Source organism: Thermothelomyces thermophilus, chromosome 4 (assembly GCF_000226095.1).
Source record: "Thermothelomyces thermophilus ATCC 42464 chromosome 4, complete sequence".
In the NCBI taxonomy this organism is placed as follows: Eukaryota; Fungi; Ascomycota; class Sordariomycetes; order Sordariales; family Chaetomiaceae; genus Thermothelomyces; species Thermothelomyces thermophilus.
In genome coordinates this window covers 1,137,275-1,154,657 of record NC_016475.1, presented here as the reverse complement: position 1 = coordinate 1,154,657, position 17,383 = coordinate 1,137,275, and the positions used below count along the sequence as shown (strand labels likewise).

The 17,383-nt window shown below is 55.0% G+C and overlaps 8 protein-coding genes across 8 annotated transcripts; 5 read left to right on the top strand and 3 right to left on the bottom strand.

Annotated features, from left to right (window-relative positions):
• Nucleotides 1–395: 395 nt before the first annotated feature.
• On the bottom strand, nt 396–3,585 carry MYCTH_2306123 (uncharacterized protein). Its single transcript, XM_003663845.1, has 7 exons — nt 3,210–3,585; nt 3,127–3,153; nt 2,364–3,079; nt 2,071–2,305; nt 1,811–2,008; nt 944–1,748; nt 396–886 (listed from the first exon to the last, which is right to left on the bottom strand). Exons 1-7 carry the CDS (start codon nt 3,411–3,413, stop codon nt 648–650), a joined length of 2,424 nt encoding a protein of 807 aa, XP_003663893.1. The 5' UTR covers nt 3,414–3,585; the 3' UTR covers nt 396–647.
• A 659-nt stretch (nt 3,586–4,244) lies between these two features.
• On the bottom strand, nt 4,245–4,757 carry MYCTH_53171 (uncharacterized protein; the record flags this gene model as incomplete). The annotated part of the gene is made up of 1 exon (XM_003663844.1): nt 4,245–4,757. One exon carries the CDS (start codon nt 4,755–4,757, stop codon nt 4,245–4,247), a length of 513 nt encoding a protein of 170 aa, XP_003663892.1.
• Nucleotides 4,758–6,010: 1,253 nt separating this feature from the next.
• MYCTH_2065257 (uncharacterized protein) lies at nt 6,011–6,274 on the top strand (the record flags this gene model as incomplete). The annotated part of the gene is made up of 1 exon (XM_003663843.1): nt 6,011–6,274. A coding segment is annotated over one exon (264 nt), but the record flags the coding sequence as incomplete, so codon positions are not given.
• Nucleotides 6,275–7,105: 831 nt separating this feature from the next.
• On the top strand, nt 7,106–8,382 carry MYCTH_2306121 (uncharacterized protein). Its single transcript, XM_003663842.1, has 3 exons — nt 7,106–7,344; nt 7,517–7,912; nt 8,023–8,382. Exons 1-3 carry the CDS (start codon nt 7,191–7,193, stop codon nt 8,364–8,366), a joined length of 894 nt encoding a protein of 297 aa, XP_003663890.1. The 5' UTR covers nt 7,106–7,190; the 3' UTR covers nt 8,367–8,382.
• A 1,037-nt stretch (nt 8,383–9,419) lies between these two features.
• On the top strand, nt 9,420–11,420 carry MYCTH_2306119 (uncharacterized protein; the record flags this gene model as incomplete). Its single annotated transcript, XM_003663841.1, has 1 exon — nt 9,420–11,420. A coding segment is annotated over exon 1 (1,633 nt), but the record flags the coding sequence as incomplete, so codon positions are not given.
• A 1,267-nt stretch (nt 11,421–12,687) lies between these two features.
• On the bottom strand, nt 12,688–13,062 carry MYCTH_2023245 (uncharacterized protein; the record flags this gene model as incomplete). The annotated part of the gene is made up of 1 exon (XM_003663840.1): nt 12,688–13,062. A coding segment is annotated over one exon (375 nt), but the record flags the coding sequence as incomplete, so codon positions are not given.
• A 275-nt stretch (nt 13,063–13,337) lies between these two features.
• MYCTH_95259 (uncharacterized protein) lies at nt 13,338–13,923 on the top strand (the record flags this gene model as incomplete). The annotated part of the gene is made up of 2 exons (XM_003663839.1): nt 13,338–13,642; nt 13,722–13,923. 2 exons carry the CDS (start codon nt 13,338–13,340, stop codon nt 13,921–13,923), a joined length of 507 nt encoding a protein of 168 aa, XP_003663887.1.
• Nucleotides 13,924–15,907: 1,984 nt separating this feature from the next.
• On the top strand, nt 15,908–17,113 carry MYCTH_102878 (uncharacterized protein; the record flags this gene model as incomplete). Its single annotated transcript, XM_003663838.1, has 3 exons — nt 15,908–16,040; nt 16,102–16,191; nt 16,281–17,113. The coding sequence occupies 3 exons, from the start codon at nt 15,908–15,910 to the stop codon at nt 17,111–17,113; spliced, it is 1,056 nt and encodes a 351-aa protein (XP_003663886.1).
• Between the last annotated feature and the right edge of the window lie 270 nt (nt 17,114–17,383).

Genomic DNA, 17,383 nt, shown 5'->3' with positions numbered 1-17,383 from the left:
TATACTATATATATAAGTTAGTTAATAAATATTAAGCATATTAAAGAGGTTAACCTATAGTAGCTTAAGTAATATAAGGCAAACGCCTATATAGATACCCTAGTAAGAAGGTATTAAGGACTCCCCTAAAGGAAGCTATAGATAGAAGATACTAAAGTAAGGCTATAAGTAGCTAAGAGGAAGATATATAGGATACTATAATAGTAAGATAACACTATTACTTTCTATTACAATATTACTATAGAAAGAAGGCACATTTAAGAGCTATTTAGAGCTATAATATAGGCATTACGTTTTTCCTTCTAGGCAGGGGACTTGATGTAGTACGTTATCTACAGACGCGTCCATTATATAAGGTTAGATAAGATAAGCCCTGTAGATCTGGCAAACAGGTTGGCAAACGGAGTGTTCTTTATTCCTATCCTCTACTTATATAGAGCCAATAGGGCTAGCCAATATAGGAAGAGGACATCGTACTTTTGAACTATTTATAACTTACCAACTTTTCTTCCATCTATTGGAACCATCTTCCATCTATTGGAAACCATCTTCCATCACTTGCGCACCGAATATGAAATAATGCCAACCCAGGTTTGCCTCGCAGATACTCAATCAAGTGATAATCTCCAAGACGGTACGAGAGGCCCCTACTCTTTCCCGATCCCGAACTTGACACGATACTCCTCGTGTAGCTTCGCTTGCCGCTCCCACTCCTTCCTTAGCTTCTTGGCCTGGCTCTTTGGCAGTTCGGTCCCGTCGGCAAGTTTGGTGGGCAGCCCATCAGCATCCCACTCCTGATACTTGGGGTCTCCTTTGAACATTTCTTGGGGGGGCACTTTGGCCTTGGCCCATTTCTCCTCCTCTGCCTTCTCCCTTGCCTTTCGAGCTATTTTTCAAATTGGTCAGCACTGTTGAGCTCACTTAAGAAAAGGGAACCACCTACCCTCCTCCTTCTGGCGCGCCTTCTCAGCCAGCAGCGCCGCCTTCTCCTCGCGCGCGGCAATGAGTTTGGCCGCCGGCACAAACTTGATCAAGCTGGGCTTGTCAGCTTGGTCGTCGAGCTGAACTCCTATATCGGTCAGGTCGTAGTCACGAATGCGGTCGCTCAGCGCTAGCACGGCCTGCTTGCTCGCCGGCTCAAGAGTCGCCACAATGCTGCGCAGCTCGTCCCGTAGCCGGGAAGTTGCCCTGAGATACGGCATGGCAAGCTTCTCCACATCACGCTCCCCGATCTTCTCCAGCTCGGCGAACTCGGCGTCCGGCGTCTGACCCTGGAGGAGGTTCTGAACTGATGGGGCGGCGAGGTTGAGAGCCTCGATATCCGCCTTCACCTTGGCATATACACCCGCGTAAGGCTTGACGGCCGTTTGAGGGTCGAGGTTGGCAGCTGCCGCGGCGCTGGTGGAACTCCACCCAAGCCCATCGTAGGGCGGCTGCGCGTTCGCGTCGAGTCCCAGGATGCCGACGATCTTGGTGACCCACCTAGCGACGGCTTCGAGGGCCTGCAAGCTAGGCTGGGCAGACTTGTCGTTCATGTGTATGTTGGCCTCTTTGACCAGCCGGAGGATCACCTGCATTGCACCGGGGGTGTCGAAGGAGTTGCGCAGTGCTGAGTCAAGGTCCGTTTTGGCCTGTTCGAGCTCTGCGATCAGGCTATCCCCGGTGCCCTCAGTCAAAGAGAGATTCTTGACACCTTCGGTCATCGACCCAGCCTCTGTCAGCTTGGCCTTGACATTTGTGAAGAAGTTCTACGACGGTTAGTAACGGTCGAGCACTCAAGAGAATATCCACGGGCAACGGGTTAACCCACATCGATCGTGCTCTCCCAGCTATCCGCTTGTTTCCGCATGTCCTGCGAAATTTCAACGCCGTCATTCCAGCGACCCATCAGAAACACGATGCGCATGTTCCGCGCAGTGTAGGTGGTCGCCAAGGCATCTTGAATGGTCTGAAAATTCTTCAGGCTCTTGGACATCTTGCTTCCTGCGATAGAGAGATGACCCATGTGCTGTATTGCTCGTTAGCGAACAGCGAGGCGTGGCTTGATCTCGGCGGTTTGGACAAACATACCAAGAAGTATCTGACCCAGGTGTGCTCGCCTTTTCCACACTCGTGGAAGTAGGCCTCGCTCTGGGCCAGCTCGTTGTCGTGATGAGGGAAGGCCAGATCTATGCCGCCCGAATGGATATCCATCTGTTCACCGAGCTTGTCCGAGGCCATAACTGAGCACTCGATATGCCAGCCAGGGCGCCCCGGTCCCCAGGGACTTGGCCAGTACGGCTCGCCGGGCTTGGACTTCTTCCACCTGCGGTCCCTCGTTAGCGCCAATGCCATTTATCAACCGAGTGAGGAAACAAACGCACAAGGCAAAATCGCCGGGCCGCTTCTTCCCCTCTAAGCTCTTTGACAGCGATCCTTCTCCTTCTTCTTGCAACGCCTTGTCGTTCTTGCTCTCGGGACGAAGCCGGGCATACGTGTTCCCGGCCTTCTCGAAAGCGGCGATATCGAAGTAGACCGAGCCGTTGGCCTCATATGCAAACCCTTTCGCCATCACCTGCTCGACGAACTTGACAATCTGCGGAACGTACTCGGTGACTCGCGTCACGGCATCGGGCGGGAGCACATTCAGCGCGCGCATGTCGTCGTTGAACGCCTTCTCCATTGCTTGTGTGAGGTTGGTGAAGATGGTCTGGTCGCTGGTGTCGATCGTCTCCTTGTACAAAGAGTCCAGGTACGGAAGGAGGACCTCCTCGGCCCCGTCAAACCCGGACGCATCCCGCAGGGACTTGGCTGCCGAGTCCATGTTGCTGAGATGCATCTTCACCTTGGCCTCGGCATCGCTCGGCTTTCCTTCCCCGGACAGCGTGCCACCCGCCAGGACACGGCCGTAGGCTGCATCTCGCCGGTCCAGGTAATTATTCTCGTCTAAGGCTGATTGGCCGTCTGCGGTCAGGAGAGGGAGGTTGCTCTCAGCATACGCCCGGAAGGCCTTGAAGACGAGGTCCCGAATTTGTTCGGGGGTGTAGGGCTTCTCCTTCTCGAGCTCGAGCAGCCGTTTTCTCCTCGCCTTGATGATGATCTGCGAGGGTCAGTTACTGCCGCGGCTGCCCGAGTGTGGACACCGACCTTGTCATCCACATCCGTGTAATTCATCTGGCAGCGATGTCAGCGCGTTATTCCGTTTTCAGTCGCGGGTTGCAGCCACTTACCACAAAGTTGACCTTGAAACCGAAGTGATGCATGAGGATGCGGCGGATGATGTCGGTGGAGACATAGTTGCGAGCGTGGCCCAGGTGGCTTAGGTCGTATGTGGTCGGACCGCAGGCATACCATGAGACTTTGCCCTCCTCCCTGGGCACGAAGGGCACCGGCGCGCCGGGCTTCAGCGAGTTGTGGACTGTGATGCCTGCCATTGAAGAAGAAAATCCCCGTGACAGCCGGGGCTTGAATACAAGGGGTCTGAACGAAGGGAAGAAAGGTCGAATCCTGGCGAGGGAGCGCATCCAGCCGTCAGCAGGGGTTGGGTGATAGTCTTGGGCGACCTATAAAATGGTCTGCGTGGCAGCTTTTGATGAGTCAAAAATCTACGGTTGGTTCCAGATTGTAGAGGAGCGGGGCACAAAGTGAGGCGCCCCACTACCACTCGATGGCGTGCGCAATCTACGGGCATGCACGGGCCGCACGACTTCACTCGTTGGAGATCATTTATCCTAACCAAGAATGATCCACCCTTATTTGTTGAGACTACTGTGTAGTGATAAACGTTCATTCGCCTAGCCCCTCTTACTGAAAAGGGTACTGTACATATTATCGAGAACAGGCAAGTAGGCAGTGTTGAGTGCTCTCTCTCTTTAGCATCACAGCTTTTCACCGTTCAGATAGGTTTGCTGTCTGTAATTACAGAACAGTACAGACAATGAGCAAGGCAGAAGTAATTATCAGCTTGAGAGATGATTTAATCAAGGAATACGTGCGCCAGAGAGAACCGGCGAATAAAACAAGACGGACCACTTATAGCTAAAAAAAAACTGCGACCAAACCCACGACTAATTACACAAGCCCAAGGATTGAGAATAATATGGTCGCCTACTTTTCTTCTCATGGAATAATTACTTTAGGCCACGCCGGCTCGGCACTCCACGAACTTGATTCCCATCGTTTTCAATCCATACCCATCGAGCACCCGCAATAGAGGAACTCGCCCAGCATGAGATCGCACCACGCCTTTCCACTGAATTAATTAGCTAATTTCCGAGCTCGAGTAGCCTCTCAATCCTCTTCACGACCCGGCCCGCCAGGTCGTCCTCCCCATCGACGTACTCCAACCCGAACCACCGGCACACGATCTGCACATTCCCCCGCTTCCTGTACCCCGGGTAGCACGCGACGACGACCGCCTTGCCGGAGCGCGCGCAGAGCCCCAGCTCGAGCAAGCTCACGGGCGCGTCCGTTCCCGGGCCGAGGTACACGACGACCAGGTCGGCGCGCTCTTGCATGTCTAGCTCCCACTCGATCTGCTCCCGGAACGGCGCGAACGAGGGGTCCTCGCGCCACGAGCCGTCCCAGTCCGGCCGGAGCGGGTTGAGGACGGTGACGGGCAGATGCGAGACGGCGAGCGTGACGGTCTCGCGCCAGTCCGCGCCTGCTGCTGCCGCCGCCGCCGTCGTGCCTGTGGTGGTGCCAGCGAGGAAGACGGCGACCTTCCCCGTGATGGCAGGGCGAGAGGGCGCGCGAATGATCTGTGCCCTTTGATCCATCTGCGGCTCTGTGTCTGGCATTTTTCGAGGTCCAGGTGCCAGAATCCGAGGGTCGGTTGGGTTTGAAGGTAGCACAGGGTCGCGAAGGCTGCGAGCAAAAATGGTGGGGGTGAAGAAACAGGGTTGCTGTTTAATCACAGGCCGAATTGGTGGCCCTGCGTCTGAGGGGTATGTATGTATGTACATACACAAGGTAGGTGCCTGTCGCCTCCCTTCCTTTCTTCATAGGCCACTCCTTCGTCGCATGCTTCGCCGTCAGCCTTCTTCTTACTCCAAACGATGCTTAGCTCGACCCGGACCATCTTCACTCACAACCACTGTGAGATGCGAGGCGAAGTGCAGATCTATAAATTCGTACGGTCATTATAGCCGTTATTAACGATATCGATTGTTTGGCGTTGTAAGAAGAATCGAAGAGGGCGAGTCGAGGTTGCTCCTGTATTACCTACACGGCGTTTCAACTTCTGATTACCGTTCCGGCCTTACCGGATGGACCCTGCAGCGTGATGGCAAAAATGAGCATCAGCCGGGCCAAGACGACGGGATGTAGGCCGGATTGAGGAAGCTCAGCCAAGGGATACGGTGCCGCAAGCGCGTCAAGTGTCATTCTGCTGGTCGGCTGAATGTTGGCCGAGAGAGTGTAGCGGGCAGGCTTGCCACTCTCTCTAAGTAGAATTTCCAAATCTTCACGATTCGGCAGGGCTGCAAAGAGGTGACGGAGGGTCCTGTCTCTTTCGACCTCGTCCGACATCGTCCGACAGTTCTTGTGGAAAACCGTCTACATGTTCTCTCGTGATTGGGCTGTCCAATCCTGAGCTCTAGAGGTATGTTAAAAGAAGAAAAGATGGATTTGAGGTGTTAGATTGTTGGTTGACTTAATACCTCTAGAGCGCTTCCCGGCAATAAGGGCTTGTAATAAGCGCGATGCCTGATTTCCTCGGCCGCTGCTGGGGAAGAGTCGAGAAAATGATGGCAAATTGACCCCGGCTTGCATCTTACCTTCGCCCGGATCGCACGACCAAGATGGCTTCTCGAGTCACTCAAGACAACGCCCCGTTCCGAGGCGAGACCGCATCGCCACACAATGACAGCGACGGCGGCACAAAGCATTCCGACAATGATTCAAGAAAGCTGGCAGAGGTGGCAGGGCCTTCTCCCGGCCACGAGGTCGGAGCGTCACAAAATCCTCCTCCTAATTAATGGCGGCTTTGTCGCATGGCTCCAGGTCGTCGCGGGCTTCGTGATCTAATTCTCTCAACACGTTGGGCTTGCTATCTACATTCCCCGTATTCCAAACCTACGTTGAGACCGGCGAATTGTTCGAGACTTCTTCGTCCAACATTTCCTGGATTGGCTCCATCCAGTCCTTCCTGCTCCAGCTGACCGGCATCATCGTCGGGCCCCTTTACGACAGGGGCTACCTCCGCTCCCTGCTCTGCACCGGCAGTCTCCTGGTAGTCTTGGGCCTCATGATGCTCTCGCTCTGTACAGAGCACTGGCAGGCGTTGCTTGGGTAGCGGTGTTCGGTTTCTTTTAATTATAATACAATTCTGAGTTCCGAACAAAGTTGCTCACTACCTAGTCAATCGTGGTGTTGCATAATTACGGTACAGTACATATACCTAGTAGTCATGCATAGCACAGGTCACATTCTATGTATTAATATCCCAGGCATGTCTTCCTGAGGCATTTTGGCCTAATCACGGGCATGTGTTACAGGATTTGGCTGCCAGTGGGTCAGATCTGGCTGACACCCCAACAGGGATGGCAAGCCAGGGTTGACATGTATTCAGACAGCATCTCTAAGTGCCGGAGGCACTTAGAACAATCAACGCATTCTATCACCACTTCTGCAGACCTATACCAGTTGGTCCAGGAGTGCCGCATACGGCGCAAATACCGCTGTGGTGTCGTATTGTTGCAGCCTTCTGAGCTGTAGTGATTTGCAGCCACCGAGCTGTAGTGTAGCAGCATGTCTCACCGCCACTGCCGATCGATCTCACTAGTTATCACGACTTCGTCCGACTTCAGCAGATCATATCTTACCTTGGTCAGCTGTGAGTACTACAAGTACGCGAAGGTCCCCCGTTTTCGTCGGGTACGGGTACGCGAGAGCGGAGTTTCCCGGGGTTTGGCCATCCTGAGCCGCTCTGTGTCTCCGAGTGAACTAAAAAGGCAAGGATGGTGCCACATCACGGGCGTAGCAGCACACGGGAAGCATAGAAAAGCAACCGCTCTTGCTTGGCGACGGTGATGGGTGTCTGTCGTCATCGCAGATCTCTGTTGTGGGTAATTAGTGAAATACTCTGTACGGTCTATAAGTAAGGTATTGACCCGCTCGGATGCCAGGAGATTGGTCTAGGCACCAGCGCTCGCCCTTTAACATCGTTCCCAAAACCCGCATTGGCCCAGCCCACTGGGAGCGTCATAGTCATGGTGTCACTTCGATTTCTCGCAACTGTAGCACTGCCGTGTATCGGTGCCGCCCTCACTCCTGCGGCTGTCTACGATGCTGGCTATGGCACCTCCTGGCCCATCCACCTCGGCATCGGCAACGGAGGCGCCGGCCAGAGCGGCCTGATCGAAGGTAATCAAAGCCACTTAGTGCACTCTATTGTGAGAGAGACATTGTGTTTTGTGAGAATGAGAGAGGAGAGAGAGATGAGAGAGAGAGAGAGATGAGAGAGAGAGAGAGATGAGAGAGAGAGAGAGAGAGAGACTGAGGGAGTAGTTTGGTCCAATCGCTTACCCTGCTCCAGCCCTCGCCAACGCCTTCATCGAAGATAGCGTCTCCAATGGATCCGAGCCGTTCCGAGTGGCGTGGTACCAAAGCGACACCACGTACAGCATCAAAAACCTGGAGGACGGACTCATCGACGTGGCCATCACGTATAGTCCGGCGGCTGAAAAGATCGCCATCGACCAGGGAATCGCGCTCGAACCCAGCTACTACGCCTTCCGGGACCACTTTCTCATTGTCGGCCCCCCATCCAACCCGGCCAACATCTCATCCGAGTCTGACGTCTATACCATCTTCTCCGACCTGCACCAGGCTGCCGAGGCGGCAAACTCGACTCCGCCGGTGAGGTTCTTGAGCCGCTACGACAAGTCAGCGACCAACATCAAGGAGTCGGTCCTGTGGGCCAGCATTGGACAGGTATGCAGTCGACGGATTCTTGCCACGTCCCTTTTGCATCCCATCCCCATTTGTTGGCGGACATTCGGACGAGAAGCTTTTTATTAATGAAAATAAAATTGGCCGCACAGGTACCATGGGCAACGGCCTACTCGACCTGGTACCACCAATACATCACGTTTCCCATCCAGGCCCTGACGGCGGCCATCCTGCTCGACGAGTACACGCTCACCGACAGGGGCACCCTCCTCTCTCTGCCCACCAACCTGATGAGCAAGACGACCGTGTACAAGGCCTCGACCGACGAGGCCGACGACCCGCTGCTGAACCCAGCGCACCTGCTGATCGGCGCCAAGGCGGCCAACGCCGAGACCGCCCAGAGCTTTGCGGACTGGCTCGTCAGCCCGGCCGGCCAGGACGTTATCAAGGGCTTCAAGAAGAACGGCGAGCAGTTATATAGCCCGGCGCCCTAATTAGAGGAGCAGTATGCCATGTGAAGTAATATTAATGCGATGAGATCTCAGTCATGCTCACGCCAATCCTTGCCATTTTCTCGCCAGAGTCATCGTGAGAGGTGTTTTTTTGGTTTATCTTCGTCCGAAATTTCTCGCTTGTTTGCGGTCTTTGCCTACTACGCAAGCAAACCCCGCTGCGCGTCGCCCAGAGCAAGATGGAGAGTTTTTGGATTTGATCGTTGCCCGGACTGCCTTCACGTCTGGTGACCACTCCTTTGGGTCTGGCGCTTTCCCTCCCAGGTAGATCGAGAGGTTCGCTCGTCGTTCGTGCACGGGTTGTGCCTCGGCGATCACCTTGAACGTGGTTTTCTGTGGGGAACAATCGAGAACCGCGGAACTCAATGAATGACCGTCGATGCTTGTGCCTTGAGGAAGACGAGCAGTCGGGCTGCAGGAACATGTGAGTGGCTGCCCCACAGCATGTCTCGTGGGTCCGCCAGGCCACACGACATTTTCATGTGCCTTGGCCGACCAATTGCTGACTAGTGATCGCAACGGCAAACTCACGGTTGGGCACTTTCGCACTTACACTTCCAATTGAGAAGCATATGCTAAGCGCAATGGCAAACCTATCGCGATCGGAGATCATTAAGCAAAATCCAATCGGGAACGGGCTTAAGAGCTTTCGAACTTTATACAGATCGGCCTGCGATAACAAGAGCATCCCATACGCGCCAGATACACTCGATCAACTCGACCACAAAGGTAGGATCAGTATAGCCTCTATGCCGCTTGCTCCTCTAACCGACATTCAGATGTCCAGATTCTCGCTGTTAGTCTTCTCTCGGCACTGCTGACCCTTCGAGCCCCGCGTTCTCTCCGCTCTGGTGGCAGCGGGAAGAATCTTTTTGGCGACCTGTTACGGCTTACCTCCGCCGTCTACTCCGACGACTGCGACCTCGACCGTATCAGACCTCTCCTAAAAGCCGCCCTTGCCGACAATCTAGACGATGAGCTCGTCTGGAGCCGAGTCTACGATGCCGTCACCGAATCCACCCCGCCTCCACGACCGATAGCCTCTTCCCTCCAACAGACCCCATGGCTCCATAAGACGAGCAGCTTTGCGAATTCCTCCGAATACCGCCAATATGTGGATAAGGTCCTTAAGGCGGAGCTTGGTCCCATTTATGTCGGGATTCCTCATTTTCGCGAAAGATACTTTGGAGGCGTGGCAGGGCTTGAAGCAGCATCTAAGGCAGTTTTCCACAAGTGTACGGAAGGCAGTAATCCCCTTTTCAGTGAAGGGTGGGGTGGAGCGGGTGGCCGAGTGATGCGAATCAGGACGATGTGTTCAGCTGGCTTGCAGACATGAGCGAGAAGCTGGCAGTATTGGCAGAAGGCTACAAGTTGACTCCGACACGTAGGCGACGGCCGTTGGCCCAGCCTAACAAGCCGATCCAGGGTTCTACAGCGGAACGGAAACTAGACGTTGGATTCGTGGATGACCCCGAGGCAGGAAAGGACTCTCGATGCCACTGGTCACAGATTCTTATACCTGGAGAGCTGAAGAGCAACCCGTCCGCCGATACAGCCTCGAAGGCGTGGCTCGATCTCGGGAGGTATGCCAGGGAAGTGCTCGCTGCTCAAGACGTCCGTCGGTTCGTCTTGGGCTTTACAATCTGCGGGTCTCTGATGAGGATATGGGAGTTTGACCGCCTAGGGGGGATCGCATCCGAGAGATTTGACATTAACAAAGACGGGTTACAATTTGTCTCTACGGTCCTTGGGTTTCTTTGGATGAACGAGGAACAGCTTGGTTTCGACCCAACGATCACTACGCAGGACGGCCGACGACTTGCTACGATCAAGCGGAACGGTCAGACAGAGCGGCTCGTCATTGATAAATTGGTGAGACGGGCACCTTGCATCGCCGGCCGGGCAACGACTTGCTGGGTAGCGCATCGCGAAGGAGAACCAGGGATCAAGTTTGTGATCAAGGATTCCTGGCAGTACACAGAGCGTGAGGAAGAGGGCGATCTACTGAAGGAGGCGACTGACAAGGGTGTGGTCAACGTCGCCCGGTACTACCACCACGAGACCGTGTTTGTCCGTGGCGAAATCGACGAGATCCGAAGCAATGTTCGATATGGCCTTAACATTATGGAGGCAACAAATTATCGGCCGGGGCGATCGGAAGTTTCACCAGGGATGAGTGTAGTAGGTGCTCCACGGAAAGGCCGTAGTAGTACCGCTAGCCTCAAGCGGTCATCTAGCCAGACTGGCGCCGCTCTGCCGCCCAGAAAGAGATCTTGTTTAGCGTCTCCTACGAAAGCTGATAGCAGCGCGCTGCCAAATCGGGTACATAGACGTGTTATCCTCCGCGACTATGGAAAACCTATTTACAAGGCGAGCTCTCTATCGGCGCTGCTTGCTGCGCTGGAAGGCTGTATTAATGGGCACGAATCCTTGCACCGGGCGGGTATCCTCCACAGAGATATCTCGATCAACAATCTTATGATCAATGAAGATAACGACAACCCCTCTTGGCATTCGTTCTTGATTGATCTTGATCTCGCTATCAGAGAGAAACGAGACGGCACCTCAGAGGCAAAGACCGGAACGAGAGCTTTCATGGCCATTGGGGCCCTTCTCGGCGAGCAGCACTCGTTCATGCACGATCTCGAGTCATTCTTCTGGGTCTTGTTCTGGATATGTATCCACTATAATGGCCCTGGCAAGGGCGAGGTTGTTACCCAGTTTGACAGGTGGAATTACATGGATACTGATGAGTTGGCAAAACTGAAACTGGGAACTGTGGTGGAAGAGGCCATCTTCATGAAGACAATTACCGATAACTTCACGCCATACTACGCTTCACTCATCCCACTATTAAACAGGCTACGAAAAGCTGTTTTTCCCAAGGATAAACCGTGGGAACGGGAAGACGAAAAGCTTTATGCCCAAATGAGAGACATTCTCCGACAAGAGGGGAAAGACTTGAAATGACGGCCGTTTGTAGCGGCAACAGCACGCTCTTGTCTAACCTCGGGACTGCCCTTGTCTAATGACGACATGTGGTAGGGAGAGGGAGGGAGAGAGATGGAGAGGGGGAGAGAGGGAGAGGGAGGGAGAGAGATGGAGAGGGACAGAGAGGGAGAGGGAGGGAGAGGGAGGAAGAGGGAGGGAGACAGAGGGAGAGGGAGGGAGAGGGGTCGCTAGCTGGGGAAGGTGAAGAATGACGGACGAGGGGAGAAGAACGAGAGGAAAAAGAATAAAAAGGGAGGACGGGGCGAAGAGGGGATCATGTACCTAGAGTCCTAGGCATCCAAACCTTGGGTCTCGCTAGCTGCGAGCCAGCCCTTGGGAGCCGTTACCTCCTCCCTCCCTACGAAGCCGGCAAATATATTACGTGACAGTTTGCTGTATATTGGAATGGCATCAGGTCTGACTTGGCCTGAAATTGCTCCACCAGTCGTAGTCTCCTGAAGCGAATCATGAGTGCCGCCTTTACCGAACGCATCCATACTACGAATCTCAGGCCGGCTAGCAGGGGCGCTCGCCTTTCAGCAAGTCAGCCTCTCGGATCATGCGCTTGCGAGGGGCTTGTTCTTGGAACCCACATCGATAACTTTCAGGGGACGCAGCCATGGGGAAGGCAGCGTAGAATGGCCGTATTACCGTAAGGCGCAATCCACATCAAAGGCAAGGCGGAGGAAGGAGAGGAGTTGACGTAGCTGCGGGTCGCTACTAGGATTGAGTCCCCGGCGGAATACGGCGAACGAGCCCCGGCCAATTGCTGCCTCTTGTGCCTCTTCCCTTGGACGTCTTCGTCACGGCAGCGCAGCCCTTGGCTGGTGCTCTTGCAACGTAGCTTGTCAGACTTCCAACTTCTAGATGGGTATTACAGGCGTGCTCAGTAACCATATGAGCCAACGACCAAAAGGTTGACTTGTCTGTGGCAATGCATCTCCCCTCTAGGAGGGAGCGCTTGAGTTCCTTTAACGGCAGTTGCCAGCCGTTTAGGATGACCATACCAGTGTCAGACCCCCAATGATCCATTGTGACTCGCGTAGGTGGAGCTCGCTCTCTCAGCTTCCACTCCACCTGCCACTATTGATATACTTGCTAGAATCGCCCTTTGCCTGCTTTGCCCGTGATAAGAAAATGTTTGGAGTGTGACCCCTGAGAAGGAGCCGCTCAAGAAGCCAAAAGCGGGTTTTAGAGGTTAAAAAACTGCCAACATAAAGGAAGCCAGAAATTGATGTCTCCTCCTATTATTTATACTTTCCTAGTTATGCTGATTCCTGGCTGCCATCATGGCCAGATACTTCCTGCAGCGGACTGTACATTCATGCTCCCTCCCCAACACGGTCTCCATCTTTCCCAGAATTCTGACCAATGCATCTTCTGCTAATTCCCATTGCCCTTGTTCCAGGCGTATCAAGGCCAGGTTGAACTTGCTAATGAGTGTAGAGGGGTGCTCCTCTCCAAGTTGACTGCTCTGTCTTTGGATTGTTTCGACCATCAGATCTCCTGCCTCTTCCCTTCTGCCCCGGCTCTTATATACCGTAGCAAGGTTGGACATAGACACGAGCGTGTCAGGGTGATTGTCTCCCAAGACCTCTACCCTCTCGTCTAACATTCGCTTTCCCAGCTCCTCTGCTTCATCAAATTGTTCTGCCTCAAAAAGTGCTGCAGCAAGATTGGCCATTGAGTGCTCAAGAAGACAATGACGGCAGACTCTGAGAAGCCCAGTGAGGCTTTCATCTCCGAGAAGGTCAGCACAGCCCGAGCTGGAGAATGGCGTCGCTCGCATTGTGCTTGATCCGGAGACCAACAACAAGCTACTGAGGAGGATTCATTGGCGTGTGATGCCAGTGGTGAGTCTAACGTCCATGACATATATTAGCGCAAACGGAGCCCACGAAGAAACTTCCTCATCAACCGCTTCTCCTCGGCCTCGTCGAGGCCGGAGTCTCGCCCATCATCATGCTGGTCGTCGGCCTCTGGTACACCCACGAGGAGCAGATCTCGCGCTCCAGCTGGTGGTACTCCTTCTCGGGCGGCTCCTTACCAGTCTCCCCGCTCATCAACTACGGAATGGGCCACATCCGGGGCGGCTCCATGCAGCCGTGGCAGTACTACCTTATCAATTTCTTCTCATCGGCCTGGATGCAATGCATCGGCCTGGGCACCTCGAATGTGGCCGGACATACCAAGAAGGCTGTCTATGCGGCAGCCACCTTCATTGCGTACTCCGTCGGCAACATCATCGGGCCGCTCATCTTTGACGCGTAAGTGATGGACAAAGCCCTCCAAGTTATGGGAACGAGAGAACAGATCATCTAATTAACAATGCTGAATGATTATCAGATCGTATGCTCCCCGATACGACAAGAGCTTCACTGGCGTCATGATCTGCTTCGTCATATGCTTCTTATGTGCCGAGATCCTCCGATTCTTCTTGGCCAGGGAGAATAAGAACCGAGAGGCGCGGTATGGTCCGCCCAACGATGTTCACAGCCTGGAGGATCTCACCGACAAGGAGAACAAGCCATTCAGGTATCATTTGTAACGAGTGGTTGGCTGGTCTGAGGAACAACCACACCAGTTTGTCTAATGTATTAGCATATATTATGTGAGCCACGTAATATGATGTGATGCTAAGTCGTTTCGGTCTGGAAGTCTTGTGCGACCCTTCTTCGCGGCCCAGAAGAGTGAGCACCTTACCAGAATGCAGTGCTACCCCAGCACCCTGCACCGATGCGACACGTCCATCAACCCCCCGCATCCGTTCTCTCGGTAGTGATACATACCGAGCGCACATAATTACAACACGGTTTATCTTGTGGCGGTTGTTACCAAGACAGCGTCGCACCTGTACGCAGTGGAGTTATACGTGTTTTGAACAACTCGCCTACCGTGAAAAAAAGGCATCAGGACACTGAAGGCAAAAACTTGGCGACTCATCATGGTAGTAGCTGTTTCGGTCCTTGACTCCCCAGTAAGGTAATACTGTACCTAGGCAGGCAGTCTAGAGCCAACTTTGGAAGACAGGCGTCGAGCTCAAGAGAGCGAAGTAACCAAAACACGCACACCGCTCAAGGATTTCTACATACACAAGCATTTCTGTGCGATGCATGCTCCAACTTCGCTCAATGTGGACAGAGAAGGGTTAGCTTAGGGCCCGCAACTAGGCTCCCTCTCGCTGACGAGCTAGTTCCGTTGCAGCTTAATTAACAGCAGCTCAGGAGTTAGTCAGCAGTGCGCAAAATAATTTGTTTTTGTGTGTGTGTGTAGGGGATGCATATTTGCAATCCGGAGGTAGTAAGCTTCGAGCGGCGGTTTCCCCATCGGGCCACTGCTGTGTGTGTGTGGGGCACCTGGGAGGCCTTGGTCGTCACTGTGCCGCCAACCTGCATTTCGCCGGAAGAGGCAACCAAACCACTTGACATATTCGGCGGCCGCTGTCCAAAGTTCGAGCTCCGCAAGCACCGTTCGGTGTGCTCGGTGTGGTGAGTGCCCGGCAGTTTGCTTGCGACGACATGACGCCGATGTTTGCTATGGCGGGGAACACCATCTCCCCGTTGCTGCCTTGTCTGGTGACGCGTTCCTGGTGGTTTCCTTGGTCATCTGGCCGGGCCTGTCCGACAGCAAAAAAAAAGCCTTTGTTCGTCTCATTAAGGCGATTGTGAAACACCTGCGCCGATAATCTCGTACGGCGGCGGCCGCTTGTTGGCCCTTTTTTGACTCGTTTCTGGTGTTTCCAGGATCCGGCGAGGCAGAACATCCTGGCTCCGGCGCGGTTCGTGCTGCCCGGAGTCTCTTAATGATGGCGATTTTTGCTGCTGCCCGCTGCGGGCTCCTCCGGACATCAGCGAGGTCATTCGTCAATCGGATCCGACAGTATGGAAAGCGGAACCCTCCCCCGGCTACGAACGGTTCCTTTTTGATCTTGTGGTGGCTTTAGGTGACACGAGAAGGGGGGATGACGGCGCCTGAGTGGACGCCTCGCTGCTCCGCCCCTCTCGCAGCTGCAGGTCATCTGGTGCTGCGGCTAGTTATCCGACCTGGGGCAGGGGCCATGTTTTCTGGGAGCCGGGGTGCTGCAGTTCTGCATGCACTTTTGGCTTGGGCTCCCGCTCCCGCTCCCCTGCACACAAACACCTGCCCCTGCCCCTGCACCCTGCACCCACCTGCAAGGCACTGCAGCCTCCATCTGTACGACACTCGATTGATATAAATTTGCTGCGTTGCGCTTTCTGGACTGGTCCATCCAGCAGCATATTCATCACTTTGCACCAGCAAACATCAGAAAGCCGCCGCGATCTTCCTTGGTGTTTACTTGCTTCTACTAGTAAGCTCCAGTCACAATTAACCTTAGAAGAAGGACCCGCCGACTGTCCGTTTCCCGTTCACAACCCGCCCAACCCCACCCACCTCAGCACCAAAACCTCACGTTTAGAGCTTTGGGCTCGCTACCCCGTCTCGACCATCTCAATTTCTTCTTGAGAACGGGAACCTTTTACTACCACATACCACCACTACGCCAACCCCCCATGACTTGGTCGGACTTTTCGGACACCACCAGCGAGGACTGGCGAAAGTGCCAGGTTCCGGGCTGCCACAAGAAGCACACCGGCCACACTCAGCACAATAAGCGGAAGGTGTACTCCGACTTCTGCTTTCGACGTACGTGTGCACTCTGGCCCTGACCTATGCGAATGACCCGTCCGTCTAACATGCGACGCAGATACCTGCTGGGTGACCTACCCGGAAGAGGAGGGCAAGGGCTACTACTGCAGTATCCCCAAGGGCTCCGATGACCGGTACTGCGCATTCCGTAAGTCATAATTAGCCTCCACAGCGAGCCACCCCGCCAACCCCGACGAGGAAATAATTAAAGCAGCCGGGTTGCTAACAGGTCCTCAGACATGAAATGCGGCGAAGACGACTGCGCTAGGACCGGCGAGTGGCCCGGCGCGCACGACTACGCCCGCTGGTTCTGCCGCGAGCACCGCTGCACCTATCCGGACTGCCGGCTCCGCGCGACGGATCGCCAACAACAGCGCTGCGCCGCCCACCTCGTCAAGTGCGCCGTCCCCGCCTGCGCCCGCCCGGCCTACCAGCACCGCGACGGCGCGCTCGACACCATGTGCGCGGCCCACTACGGCACGCAGCGCTGCCTCTGGCCCAACTGCGCCCGCCGCGCCTCGTCGCGCTACTGCTCCGCCCACGGCTGCCGCCGCCCCGGCTGCGACCGCCCCCGCGCCCGCGCCGTCCCCGATACCCCCGCTTCCCCCGCTGCCGCCGACGGTAATAACGGCGCCAACGACTCCCCGTACCTCTACTGCCTCGCGCACACGTGCAAGACGGCCGGGTGCCGCGCCGGAGCGCGCCTCGAGGACGTCCACTGCGAGCGCCACGCGCGCGCGAGAGAGAGGCGCCGGCCCGTCTCGCTCGGCGTGGACCCGCTCGGCCTCGGGTTCGGCTGGGAGGAGCAGGAGCAGGAGCAGGACGAGGAGGAGGAGGAAAGGGAGGACCGCCGTGGCGGCCGGTACGAGCCCCCGACGGCGGCGGCGGCGGCGCGGGGAGGGGACGAGTGGCAGCGCGAGCGGGAGTGGAAGCGGCTGAGCGACGACCTCGAGAGGATCAGGCGGCGCCAGCGCGAGCTCGCGGCCGAGCGCGCCAGGGTCGAGCGCGCCAGGGAGGAGCGCGAGAAGGCCGAGCGATTCTATGCCCGGTATATGGCGGGGTCTAGCTAGGACAGGTGGTGAGGTGACAAGGTGGTGAGAGTTGGCGGGGTGGTTCGCATTCCCTTCTTAGGGTTCTGGTTCTGGTTCTGTCTCAATTTTTGGGCTTGGGTAAGAGTGTGTGATTGGCTTGATGATACCCACGGGATTTGGAGCGGCTCTGGAGATACGGATACATGGATAAGCATACGGACTGGCGTTTTTTTTTTTTTTTTTCTGATTTGGCTATGGCGTATGGTGTTTCGGATTGGAGAAGAACCGGCAAATAGATCGGTGCCTTTT